General features: G+C 42.1%; 1 protein-coding gene across 1 annotated transcript; it reads left to right on the top strand.

Annotated features, from left to right (window-relative positions):
• Window positions 1-2,263: 2,263 nt before the first annotated feature.
• Window positions 2,264-14,030, top strand: gltpd2b (glycolipid transfer protein domain containing 2b; the record flags this gene model as incomplete). Its single annotated transcript, XM_083642234.1, has 4 exons — window positions 2,264-2,333; window positions 12,443-12,501; window positions 12,662-12,840; window positions 13,417-14,030. The coding sequence occupies 4 exons, from the start codon at window positions 2,264-2,266 to the stop codon at window positions 14,018-14,020; spliced, it is 912 nt and encodes a 303-aa protein (XP_083498360.1). The 3' UTR covers window positions 14,021-14,030.
• Window positions 14,031-14,740: the final 710 nt, after the last annotated feature.

Genomic DNA, 14,740 nt, shown 5'->3' with positions numbered 1-14,740 from the left:
CAACAGGGCAAGATCTATGTACCGTATTTACTTTGAATGCATTGTTTTTGTTTGGTTGTTTGTCCAATAGTCTTGTTTGTTCTTGGATTATTGTGTATCTTATGCAGTTTTATTGTTTTGTTTTGTTGTGTTTTGTGTTCTTTGTGGGGCATATGGGATATGGGATATGATAGTAAGTCCATGTATGTCGTGTAAATACCTCATGTTCTTTCTTAAAGATTAAAAAAAAATTTTTTTTTGCTAAAACGACTAGTCGACTACTAAGCACAGTGTCGACTAGTGGTTTTACTAGTCGACTAGTCTACTAGTCTGTGAATGCCCTACTGTGGTGTCATTCGTCATGCTACTGAATACAATTTGAGTGATAAATAATCAATAATACAGTAAATTTCAAATAAAAAATAACATTTAAACACAACTATATCTATTTTTAAATTTGTATTAGTGAATCGGCCTATTCATCCTCAAGGACTAGTGATACATTAGAGTTTAGACGCCGCCTCACAGGCCAGACTTTTCAGGTTTTCAGAAAGTGTCACATGTTTTCACAAGGTTCCAGCCTCCCCTCCCAGTCGCTGCCTGTTTCAAAGGAATCTTTCCATTGGCTGCACAGAATGAAAGCCCCATGACCAGCCCCTCCCTTCCAACTAATGAATGTCCCGCCCCCAGCTTTCACTTTTCCCGCTGCTCCAATGAAAAATGCCATTGTTGAGTCTCTCTCTCCTCATGAGCACACATGTGCTTTGGCTTGAGCCTTGAGTTCAATGTCTGCTCACCTCCCCCACAGCAGTGGCAGCTAGCCCTGATAGGAATGAACATCTATCAGAGGTGATAATGGTGGGAACAGCCTCTATCTTCCACTCACGTCAGCTCTCCTGTTTTATTGACGCATATCAGACTTTAGACGTCAATTATTGTGCCAGGAGGACTAAGTTCACCCAAAAGCACCATAAACGATCACCATGCAGAAATCAAAACTGCAATTAATTATAAAATCTAAACCAATTGCATTACATCCTGCTAGTGCTTTTTACAGACTGGCACATATGTGGTCTTTGTCATATCTAGAATTAGATTAACATAGATGGACTTCTCTTTGTTCTCAGGACAGACTTAGTCATTCATTGACAAGCAAGGACTCAATTCCCTCTGTCCAGAAACTGAATAGAGATCATGTTGTCCCATGACTGGATCAATATGAATCAAGGTTGCCATGACTTTTGTCACAGTAGTTCTTGTTTTGATGATAAATATGATGAAAGACTAGAAATGACACTCTGTTTACATGGAGAGAATGGCCTGACCTTTGTTGACTTATCATTAAATTCTGCTTCTGCTATACTTTATTTCTCCTATTATATTTTCAGATATCTCAACATGTTTTGAGAAATGTGTGTTCAGCACTGTGGTGGGGTCTGTTGGTGGTCTTGTGGTGTGTGTGTGTGTGTGTGTGTGTGTGTGTGTGTGTGTGTGTGTGTGTGTGTGTGTGTGTGTGTGTGTGTGTGTGTGTGTGTGTGTATATGTGAGAGAGAGAGAGAGAGAGTGACAGAGAGAGAGTGAGAGAGAGAGAGAGAGAGAGAGAGAGAGAGAGGGGAGGGGGGGGGGGGGTTGGTGGTGGGAGGAGAAGAGGGAGCAAGTGTTTACTTGAGCTGGCCAGGAATATAGTGCATATATAGAAGATGAGTCTGGAGGAAGGGGGTTACTGGCGGACAGGCATGCGTGGGATTGCTTTATCACACAGTGGCTCGGCTAATCTCTGGACCCTCGGATTGAGCAACAAAACAAGAGACAGGCAGTTTGGAAAAACAGTGGACAAAAGAGGCAGAGCAGAGGAGAGCGACTGAATCAAGTCATGCAAGGACAGAACAGAAAGCAACTGTGGGCTGAGTTGAAGTAAGGCGACAAGGGAAAATGACAGTTGTAACATAGAAGTTCAAATTTGGTAGTTGGTCCTGGTCAAAACAGGGAGGCATGGTGCTGGTAAGGAGGCTACTTTGTATTTGAGGTTTGGGGAGGAGTGTGAAGGTTTTGGTTTGGGGAGGAGTATGAAGCTCTTGGTTTGGGGAGGAGTGTGAAGGTCTAGGTTTGGGGAGGAGTGTGAAGGTCTTGGGGGGGTGAGACTGAGGCAGGGGTCTGATAGAGACTAATTGTGGTGACAGCCAGTGCGAGAGGACAAGGACCCATGTGAGACACAGAGGACTTGACAGATAAAAGACAGTGAGAAGGAGAGGCGACACAGAGGGTTTGGCAGATGAACTTCAGTATGGGGGTAAAGAGCAAGGCTGCGGCGGCTATCATAGTCCTACTGCTCTTCCTCGGCTCCCTGTGGCTCCGTGAGTATTTCCGTGTGTGTGTGCATGTGTGTGTGTGAGTGCGTGAGTGTGTGTGTGTGTGTGTGTGTGTGTGTGTGTGTGTGTGTGTGTGTGTGTGTGTGTGTGTGTGTGTGTGTGTGTGTGTGTGTGTGTGTGTGTGTGTGTGTGATTAATAGCACTATATTGTGCTATTAATCTATACAAGCCTCCCCTTGTTTGGAATGCCTAAGCTGTAGGTCTGGAATGTGTCACATGGTGCGGTGGCTGCAGTCAGAATCAAGCATGGCAGTCACACCACTTTTTGCTCCCTCTACTCTGAGTGAGCACAGCAACATTCTCATATGTTTTAGCTGATTATTTTGGTTGTAAGATGAGTTGATTACAGTGAGCTCAAAGTACAGATTGTTTTGGTTTAAGCTATTTTCAGCCACATCAAATAAACAATTTACAAAATAGCTATTTTTTAAATACATGATGATCTTTGTAGTCAAAATGTAATGACATCTAAAGGTTTGCAACTAATTATCATTAACATTAAACCAAACTCTTTATTGTAGGATTCTCTGTCCAGCTTTATTTTTTTTATTTTTTTTTGCATTTCAGTAAATCTCCATGGGGATTTAAACAGTGGCAGTATGGAGAACAACAAAAGCATCCTTGATTATTGACATTCATTCATCATTGTTTCCCCCTCCTAATTTCCCTTCAGTTCAATAGGAAAATTGATATATATAATTCTGTGTATAGAGAGCAATGTTAACGACTAAAACTAACAACAAAATGGCGTCATGTGATCTTTGGGCCCAGTTCAAATCCTAGCTGATGCATGCTGATACATCTTAGAGATTTGAGAGTCTTGAGAACAGAGAGGTTTTCAGTCATTTATGAAAGGAGATAGTGTAAGCAAGGAACAGCTATTTTCTAAATTGTCAGAGAATAGAAACTCAATTTAGAAACTTAATTTTAGGGATAGCTCCCAGTTTGTAGAAGCAACACTTCACATCCCTCTTGATGGGTTTGGCAAAATATTGGTCACTGTCATAAGTTCGAAGTACATATGTCCACTGGTTGACAGGCTGCCTTGTTGGTTTTGAATTGGTGGGAGTTTGGTTGCCTAGAGAGCCAGACTGACCATGCTGTTTGATAAGAAGCTCAGGGGCCGGTTGCACCAACTGGTCTTACGACTGGTCTTAAGCTAAGAGGCACATTTTTGGGCCAATCAGGGGGCATTCCCCGGCAATTCACATGGACGTGCATTGCTACGACCGGCATAGTTAAGACCAGACGTAAGCCCTGTTGGTGCAACAGGTGTAAATCCACTCTAAAGACTGGTCTTAACAAGACCGACGTAGGAGTTACGACCAGGCATAGTTAAGACCAGTTGGTGCAACCGGCCCCAGAAGTTCAGCTCGTCCAAACAGACCTTCTGGGCCTTTTGCTTTTGGAGGCTGATGTTTGTGGAGCTTCTATCAGCAACTCAGTGACTTAGTGACATAGTGAGTGGTGATACAGTCAGACTCAGTGACTTAGTGACATAGTGAGTGGGTGAGTTAGTGACATAGTGAGTGGCCATACAGTCAGACTCAGTGACTTAGTGTGATATAGTGGCCATACAAGTCAGACTCAGTGACTTAGGCCATGTTCACATTACGGGCAAATCCGATTTGCTGATAAAGTCATTAATCATCATTATCTTGATTGGTTTCCCAAATCTGATTTGGGAGTGTGTCCGCACTGCCACAAATCTGATTCTCAAGTCGGATCTGTGTGTCCAGACCTAAACAGCCTATCTGCATTGGTTGCTATGGTAACGACGTGGGCATCAGTAAATACTAGGGGTGTCACAATATATCGTCCCACGAAATTTCGCGATAGTAAAACGTCACGATATGTATCGTTGAGATGAAATCTCATATCGTGAAAAAAAAAAAAAAAAAAAAAAATCCCCCCCCCCCCCCCCCCCCCCCAAAAATAGTCAAAGAAACGTCTTTGTTTGTTGAAGTTCAATGTGTGGAAAGTAGTTCAGTTGAACAAGTCTCTGAAGAGACACATGAGAAGTTATACAGGAGAGAAACCATTCAATTGAGTTTCTGGCAAAACTGTTTACTTGACAGGAAAAACTGAAGATGCATAAAAAATAGACTAAGAAAAGTCTTGTTGTTTGAGTTTGAAGAAAAACTGAAGATGCATAATGAGAATTTATACTGCTGAGAAACCTTTTAGTTCAAAGTAAATCTAAGTGACGGTGTAACTCATTCTATTTCAAGATAAGCCTTATCTCCAATCTCATGTTTTTTCTAGTTGTTATTGTAATAACAATTTCCCACAACAGCATGTTTTGTATTTGTGCATTTCAAATAAAATACTACTTTTCCAGTCATATATTGTCATTATTCAAGTTTAAAAAAATATTGTTAAAATCGTATCGTATCGTATCGTTATCGTGAACCCAGTATCGTGATACGTATCGTATCGTGAACTGAGTGTATCGTGACACCCCTAGTAAATACATACTTTGGTGACGTGGTTTTCCTGCGCAGAAGCATTTGATCATGAGTTACGAGTGACGTTCAAATCAGATTTGGTGGATCTGCACGTCCGCACTCAAGTCACATCAGTCGAAAGCAGATTGGAAACTACCTCCGTATGTGGTTTGGGACAAGTGACACAAATCAGACTTGGAGCGTCCAGACTCATAAAACCAATCATTAATAGGTCACTAAAGTTCACAAATCAGATTTGGCCTCCTAGTCTGAACATGGTTTTAGTGGCATAGTAAGTGGTGATACAGTCAGACTCAATGACTTAGTGACATAGTGGGTGGGTGATACAGTCAGACTCAGTGACTTAGTGACATAGTAAGTGGTGATACAGTCAGACTCAGTGACTTAGTGCCATAGTGAGTGGGTGATACAGTCAGACTCAGTGACTTAGTGACATAGTGAGTGGGTGATACAGTCAGACTCAGTGACTTAGTGAGTGGCCATACAGTCAGACTCAGTGACTTAGTGACATAGTGAGTGGGTGATACAGTCCGACTCAGTGACTTAGTGAGTGGCCATACAGTCAGACTCAGTGACTTAGTGACATAGTGAGTGGTGATACAGTCAGACTCAGTGACTTAATGACATAGTGGCCATGCAAGTCAGACTCAGTGACTTAGTGGCATAGTAAGTGGTGATACAGTCAGACTCAGTGACTTAGTGATATAGTGAGTGGGTGATACAGTCAGACTCAGTGACTTAGTGACATAGTGAGTGGGTGATACAGTCAGACTCAATCACTTAGTGAGTGGCCATACAGTCAGACTCAGTGACTTAGTGACATAGTGGCCATAGAAGTCAGACTCAGTGACTTAAGGCCCAATTATACTCAACGTTAAAGACGGAGACGGAGACGGACAGAGCCTTCCGTCCGTTTTCTGTCCGTCATCTGAAAGCTTACGGATACGCATGCAACGGAGGAAAACCACACACACACTCATGCATTTGACTCTCTACTGCCCACTGGTGGATGTATTGCTTAACATGATACCAACATGAAAGACGCATGGAAGTATGTGGCCAGTGACGATTACACTGTTTGAAATGGATGCCCTTATTTACGGATGAAAATGGAGTATAATTGGGCCTTTAGTGGCATAGTAAGTGGTGATACAGTCAGACTCAGTGACTTAGTGATATAGTGAGTGGGTGATACAGTCAGACTCAGTGACTTAGTGACATAGTGAGTGGTGATACAGTCAGACTCAGTGACTTAGTGACATAGTAAGTGAGTGATAGTTAGACTCAGTGACTTAGTGTGTGGGTGATACAGTCAGACTCAGTGACATAGTGAGTGGGCGATACAGTCACACTCAGTGACTTAGTGACATAGTGAGTGGTGATACAGTCAGACTCAGTGACTTAGTGACATAGTAAGTGGGTGATAGTTAGACTCAGTGACTTAGTGTGTGGGTGATACAGTCAGACCCAGTGACATAGTGAGTGGGCGATACAGTCACACTCAGTGACTTAGTGACATAGTGAGTGGGTGATGCAGTCAGACTCAGTGACTTAGTGACATATTGAGTGGTGATACAGTCAGACTCAGTGACTTAGTGACATAGTGAGTGGGTGATCAGACTCAGTGACTTAGTGACATAGTGAGTGGCCATACAGTCAAACTCAGTGACTTAGTGACATAGTGAGTGGGTGATACAGTCAGACTCAGTGACTTAGTGACATAGTGAGTGGGTGATACAGTCAGACTCAGTGACTTAGTGACATAGTGAGTGGGTGATACAGTCAGACTCAGTGACTTAGTGACATAGTGAGTGGCCATACAGTCAGACTCAGTGACTTAGTGACATAGTGAGTGGCCATACAGTCAGACTCAGTGACTTAGTGACATAGTGAGTGGTGATACAGTCAGACTCAGTGACTTAGTGACATAGTGAGTGGGTGATACAGTCACCCAACAGAATTGTATATAACAATGGGCAGCCTTTGTGGCTTTTGGCAGTAAGGTGGGCTAGACCAGAGCGACGGCCGGTCCTTCTACCTTAGGACCCGGGTTTAAGTCCTGTGCCCAGCTGGTCTGTCGCTAACCCTGACCTCCCTGACCCCCCCTGGAGGGGGGAAGCCAGATTCCCTGCAGGAATCTGTTGTGTCACATGACTATTATTCACATGATGGAGCACCACAGTTAGTCGTGTCACTGCGGCCAAAGTATTTGTTTTTACATTTTGTATAAGCTAGTCATTAGCCTGCTGGCTAACATCCACAGTGGGTGTACAAAGATTAGAGTTACTTTTTGTTAGTGGAACAATCCATCCTAAAACACTTGAACACTGTAAAAAAAAAAGTAAAGTAAAAAAAAAGAAAAAGAAAAAAAAAGTACCTTGCAGTCCTGTGGTCATTTTGTTGCTTGGCAGTGTATTTTTCTTCTCGTGGATAGGCCAAACATAGAAAACATGATGTCATGTTGAGATATTTCCAGTGTGGCTACTATTTTCCATTTTCAACTGGTGTCAGTCCCTCACTATCAAAGAGGGAGGGCTTCTTCCTAGCTTCATCATTTTTGCACCAACATTCATACAGAGAGAAATCCACCATAGAGATAGCAATTTCTCCACCAGTAAATAAGTAAATCTTATATTAAATAAGTAAGTAAATCTTATATTCACCTTATGTTCAGACGCGGGGGTGGGCCAAATTCTTCCGGGTCGTGTTAACACTTCCGGCGGTCACGGCGCCAAATATGAAAGAACGTCATGAAGAAGAGAGTTGTTTTTGTAGCGGACAGTGCAGGGGGTAAAACAAAGAATGTAGCCTACTACTTTGAGCTCGGTACACAGCAAGCAAGCAAGTATCTACTGTTAGCCAGGTCAGATAACGTTATCGTCAACAATGACGAACACTTTCTTGTAAAACATATCTGGACTCCAACAAAGAAAGCTTCAGATAGTTTTCTCTCCTCCGAGGCAGCGCGAGCCATTTACCCATAAGACCCGCAGATGTTAACATAATTCCCTGGAATGCGAGACTTATGAGACAGTTACATGGCGTTGCATTCTTAGACATTGCCGTTTGCTTTTATTTGGTATGTTACATACAATTGGCTAAATTATTAGTTAATTCAGAGTTAGATGATATTGGATCAGCCAGCCATTTTCTTTTTCTTTTTTCTTTAGCCGGAAGTCGTCACACGACCACACAACCGGGTCAAATGGGCGTGGCTACATAAGGTGAATAGCAACGTTTGAAACCAGGGTTACAAAGTATTTCGCAAAAAGAACAGCAGCAATGTAAAAGAAACAAGCCGGAAGTACCGCTGCCGGAAATTGCCGGAAAAACAGTGGTAGGCGAGTGCTTTTACCTCTACACTACCCGCACGCCCACAGGAAATCACTTAGTGAAGTATAAGTGGACACAGCAGGTTGAGGGAAAGTTGGTAGCCTACACCAAAAAAGTAAATTGCAACATGTTATGACAACAGCTTATATCAATATGTTACCAGTTCTCTAGATTGGTTCTATTTAAGCTCGGATCTTGGGGCAACTAAATGGCACGGAAATGTGCAACATGAAAGCGACAGTGCTGTGATCAGAGAGAAACTGTGCAACATGAAAGCTGACAGGGCTGTGATCAGAGAGAATGAGAGTATGGCTCACCTGGGGTATCTGGCGTAGTCGGGCCCAGGTGTGCTGTTGCGGTGGCCTCCCTCCAACAGTTCAGGCCGATGAGGCTCCACTGTCTCGTTCATTTAGAGACGCTTCACATAACTTAGAGACACAACTCATACATAACGTGACATAAAGGAAAGAAAGGGGAAGCGTACAAGAACGCTGTCTCGCTCCTTTTCTGAGTAGGTATTCTGCCCTACAAATCCTAACCGCAGTAACTACGCTAACAATGAAACTGAGAAAAATGGCTTTAAAGTTTTTTGACTGTCCAGCCAAATGAGTTATAGGTTGAAAAGTGATAATGCGCTTATTATATATGTATACATTCAGTTTTGTTTATGGTTAAAAAACATGATCAACTTGACCTATGACCCCAAAAATACAGATACTGCACTCTGTCTGTGTATTACCTTAAACAGATATATTCATAGCTTTCAAGGGGCGTTACGTGCTGCCGGGAATGCCCACCTGGCGGTCAAAAAAAAAAACTCGCAACTCGGGTGGCAGCGGAATGAACAAGTTTTTTTTTTGACCGTCAGGTGGGAGTTCCCGGCAGCACGTAACGCCCCTTGAAAGCTATGAATAGGTAGTACAAATCCAAAGCGCAGTAACTACAATGTAGTGTCCTTTTCCTGTCTTGTTTTTCATGAGAAAATCGTAATCTGTTTTGATTTCGATACCACATTATATCTGTATCTAATAGTTTTATTGTTTACATGTTTAAAATGTTTAAATAGATGAGTAACAGAGAAATTCAGGGAATCCTGTTTGGATTATATAACTACAGAGGGATTAACAGTGAAAAGAACAAAGATTATGCCTTGGCGATTATTATGATGTGAGAGCACTGAAGCCTTCAGAGAGCAGGTAGAAAAGTTACTATAGGCTCATATTTCCTTACCTTTTTCTGGATATTTGCATTTCAAAGCAAGTTCCACTATTATTTCCCCCCACAGTATTGTGCCATTATGAGTGATTGATACTGTTGGACTTTGTTATGGAAAGAGCGGGAAAATTGCAGTAACTACAAAATCCAACCAAAAACCAATGTGAACCGCAGTAACTACACCTCGGAGTGTAGTTACTGCGGTTTATCTCTGTTAAGTCCAGCTGAAGCTCTGGGAAACCAAATTAAACTGCAGTAAGTATAGTTATACTGCAGTTTTGGCTGGTTTTTGGTTGGATTTCGTAGTTACTGCAATTTTTATACTCTATTTTCTCAAATATAGAGCAAGACTGAACTTAGACAATTTGTCACATGATAAAACAGATGTATAAAAGATTAATTTCATTAATAACTCAATTTTGACCAAAATTGTAGTTACTGCGGTTTGGATTTGGAGCGTAGTATTAGAGAGATCGCTGCTTCCGGGCATATTAAATACTAGCCCGTGACATCATTTCCTTAGCCAACCCCCTTCTCTTCAATGACAGCCAGAAAAATAGGAAAGAATATGATGTATAACAATTAATACCATTATATTTATGAGAGAGGGTAGCGAACTGTAACAAATACATATTGGATGCCTGTTAGGATTTTTTTTTTAGGACGGCAGTAGGCTACCGTTTGTGTCACAAGGTTTTAGAGGCACATCACATGGGTATCATTGGCCTGGCAGTGGAAAGCAACATAATAGTTTGTTTATGGATGATGTGGTCCTACAGTATGGAAGCATGTTAGGAGAAAAGGATCGGGGCTCAAAATTGATTCTTGCTGGACTCAACACGTGTCACATGTCTGCTGAGGACGATGATGCTTGCTGTGACAGATAAGCTTCTGTTGGAAGGCTAGGAGCTCTGTTAAGTGTTGTGTCTGCCATACAGTGCGCCAAACAGTCAATTCAAATCCCATGACCTGCTTTGCCAGCCACTGTCAAGAGAAGGTCATTCGCTGCCCTTATGAATATCTGTGCTATATTTGTTCTAAAACAGAATTGCAATTTCTCAAGAATGTAATAAGGTGGGCGCTCTGGCATTTTATAATCAGTTTAGCGCTGTAGCAGGTCTGTCACATGTTGGTGATGCTGTCTGTCAGTGAGTTGTTATGAGAGAAGATACATCTATTTTAACATGCTGAAATAGTGAAGCAGGCGATTGTTTGTCACAAGGAGCGTCCCGTGATACACGTAAGCGCATGAGTATTTCCTATTAGAGACATGACTTTGTATTGAAATCTCTCTCTCTTTCTATCTATCTATCTATCTATCTATCTATCTATCTATCTATCTATCTATCTATCTATCTATCTATCTATCTATCTATCTATCTATCTATCTATCTATCTATCTATCTATCTATCTGTCTGTCTGTCTGTCTGTCTGTCTGTGAGTGAGACTGAATGAATGAGATACAGACATATATATATATATATATATATATATATATATATATATATATATATATATATATATATATAGATGTGTGTGTGTGTGTGTGTGTGTGTGTGTGTGTGTGTGTGTGTGTGTATGTGTCCGTGTGTGTATGCATGTATGTATGTATGTATGTATGTATGTATGTATGTATGTATGTATGTATATATGTATGTATGTATATATACAGTATATATATATGTATATATACATATATATACATACATACATACATACATACATACATACATACATACATACATACATACATACATACATACATGCATACACACACACGGACACATACTCAGACACAGACACACACACACGCAGACGCACACACACACACACACACACACACACACACACACACACACACACACACACACACACACACACACACACACACACACATATATATATATATATATACACACACACACACACACACACACACACACACACACACACACACACACACACACACACACACACACACACACACACACACATATATAAATATATAAAGATCCACAAAGCTTCACATGATGACTGAGGATGAACTGCAGTCTCTTAGCTGGAATTATTCAATATGTTGAGCTTACAGCCCCTTTTGATGGTGCTGCCATATTTATAGCTCAACCTTGTTGTGTATATGCATCACTGTGAAGATGTAATGGTGTCTCTACCTGGGAATGAATCATTTTTGGTCAGATAAATATAAGTAAAGTACAGTCTGAGCTATAACCCTTAAATCATCATAATCTTATTGCTTAATTCCACGAACAACCATCACGGCTGCTAATATTATTCGTAATGTTTAATGGGAAAATTAACATGTGTAATTATCTATATTTAGCACATTTTATTATATTAATTAATATGAAACTGAAGACTCATAAATAATTCAATCTGATTTGCTAAATGCACTGAGCGCAGTCTGTTTCTGTGGTTCAGACTGTTCAAACAGTGTTGCATCCTGCAAGGCTACAGTATTCCTTTCTCAGCAAAAATTACCCTCTGTTTCTTTAGGAATTAAAGGAACACTTTGCCATTTTTTCACCTTACCTCCATATTGGTCCTCCTCACAACAGTACACACTCTCTGTGTCCTGGAGATGAGCTGTGGGAAGTCCAGAAATTCACTACAAACTACAATCAATCTCTTCACAGATTAGTAGCCCCATACAGATTAGAGTTGTAATCCCTGCTGATGATGCCATCGGCAGGTGAATTTTGGGACTTCCCACAGTTCTGAGACACAGAGCGAGTAGGAATACTTTTTTTTAACCTTTATTTATACAGGGGGAGAGCAATGCTCTCTTTTTCAGGAGTGCCCGCTGTTCACATTCACACACACATTAATACCTGGAAGCTGAACAGTACAACCACAGTCTGATCTGCTGGCCACTGATCAGCTCCACTGGAGCAGTTGGTGCCAAGGGCCTTGCTCAAGGGCACCTCAGGGGTGGTAATGAGGTGCGGCCTCAAAGGTTAAAGAATGTCAAAGTGTTCCTTTAATATTTGTGCTTTTACTTAAAGTATTGCTAGCTTTGTGTGACTTTCTCACTTTCTCTTGACAATGTCCCACTGCAGAGGGAGGTTTGGATTACCACTGGGACTCTTGTCTTAAAGGCTATAATCAGGTCGATACGGTAAGAGAAGAATCAAATGATAAAGTAATCCATCACATTTAACCTTATTAAGGTTGATTTTCAAAAAGGACATGGTCAATTTGACTCATCCGTTTTGTTTTCTCTCTCTCTCTCTCTCTCTCCCTTCTCTCCTTGTCCCCCCCCCATGCCCCGTCCCCAGCTCCACCATCTGTCCAATAGCAGTGAGCGTGTTGGGGCGGAGGGCCTGGGGGTGGTAGAGGAGTGTCCCGGTCAGATCTTCCAGGTGTCCCTGCTGATGTCCCACCTGCTGACGGCACCAGCCTCCGCCTCTGATGTGCTGCTGCAACCCTACCTCTCCAGCTGGGACGAGCTCGTCAGGTGAGCTCGTTAGGAGGAAGCAGGAGTATTTATTTATTTATTTGTTTGTTTATTTGATTATTTATATTTTTATTATATATTTATATTTATATACTTTGTTTATTGGGTTTTTAACATGCAATTTGTGTCATCAGATCATTTATAATACAAAAAAAAGTATATTCCCTCTATAAAAAAGACATGATAAAAGTGACAATTGACATATTCCTAAACACCATAACAGCTTACAAAGAAAGAAAATAATACCCCCCCCCCCCCAATAAAAAAGAAAAAACGAAACCGTCAGCAAGTAGTGTCAGTCATAGACACTAATAGTCAGTACAGCAGCATATTCACCCACACCACAACAAACACAATATTGATACGCCTCCAAACCACAAAAGTTGTTTCAATCAGGAATGAATGAGAAATTTATCCTATGAACAAATTGGAAGAATGGACCCCATATTTCCCCAAATTAATAGATAATATTATCCCAGATTTACATAAATGCATTCATTTATAACCTCTAACATGAATGAAGGCCTTTGTGGGCCACCTAAGCTCATTTGCCCTGTTCTGTGTTCCCCCTACCAGGTTCATGGAGGCTCTGGGCCCGATGGTTGGACTCATATCGAACGAGATAGAGACCAAGACCAATATAATCCGCCAACTGGCCAAGCAGGCAGACAAGAGCCCCGAGGCGGAGCTGGGCACAGACCCACACGCAGTAGACTCTGTGAGCACAGAATCGGAGGCCAAATCATACACGGGCGCTTACCGCTCTGTGCGCTCCATGATCCGGGCCGAGCTGAGCCTTGGCCAGGTGGACTTCCGCCGGCAGACAGACTCAGGCTGCCGCACGCTGCTGCGGCTGCACCGCGCCCTGCTGTGGCTCAAGCTCTTCCTGGAGAAGCTGGCAGAGACACCGGCAGCCGGCGGGCGTCTCCGGAGTCCCTCGGAGCTGTGCCGCGAGGCCTACCAGAGCACACTGGCCCAGCACCACACCTGGTTTGTGCGCCGGGCGGCCGAGCTGGGCTTCATCGCCATGCCCGAGCGGGGCTTCTTCTACAGGCTGGTGTGCGTGCAGAGCCAGGAGGAGTTTGGTGCCATGTTGCACAGAGTGGTCCAGGCCATCGGAGAGGTTTACGACAGGACTCAGGAAACGCTGGAGGAACATGGCATGCTGGAACTGCCGTAGGAAAGGAGAACAGCAGAACTGGATAGATACAGCAGTAGCAGCACAGCCTCTGGTGCCAGGACTTACTGTGTACTGTGTCGTCATGCTATCAGCATCATACCAATCACACAAAGACTTCTAGCCTCAAAAGGAGGATACACTTCTTGAGAAAATGTGAATGGGCTTGATTTGATCAGTTATAAGTGCCATGTTTTCCTTCCAACCAAAGGGCAGTGGGAACAATCATCTACTGAAAGTTAGTTTGCTTTCAGTCTGAAGACATTCCACACCAATAAACTTGATTTTGTGAGATAATGTCTTGACGTAGAGATATGTTTTAAAGCTGCGATTGTAATTTATTTATGTAAATGGTTAATTTTCCATATACATGCGACAGGCTAGTTCTAGATACCTCATAGCCCACAAATCCGGGACCAATCCATCATGATTATGCAGTTATTAGCCTACTACACAAGTAATCAGTTTATGCTGGACACTCAATATGAACTTGTAGAGAGAACAGTGCAGTCTTCTATAGTGGCATAATTCTTCTCTGAGTGAGTGAGTGTGAATGTGATGTATGCATTTTTATATTCTGCCTTTTTTTTTTTTGTGAGAAAATCACAGTGACTAAATTCTACCAACATGCCATAATTCTAGTATTGTGTTATCTTTGGCATTTGGGTGTCATTGTGGTGTTGTGTAATGTCACTCACTATCCAGCAGAGGTCCCAGTGCTCT

The sequence above is a fragment of the Poromitra crassiceps genome, assembly GCF_964638095.1.
Source record: "Poromitra crassiceps genome assembly, chromosome: 1".
Taxonomy (NCBI): domain Eukaryota; kingdom Metazoa; phylum Chordata; class Actinopteri; order Beryciformes; family Melamphaidae; genus Poromitra; species Poromitra crassiceps.
Note: the sequence above shows the minus strand (reverse complement) of the source record. Positions and strands in the feature narration are given on the sequence as shown.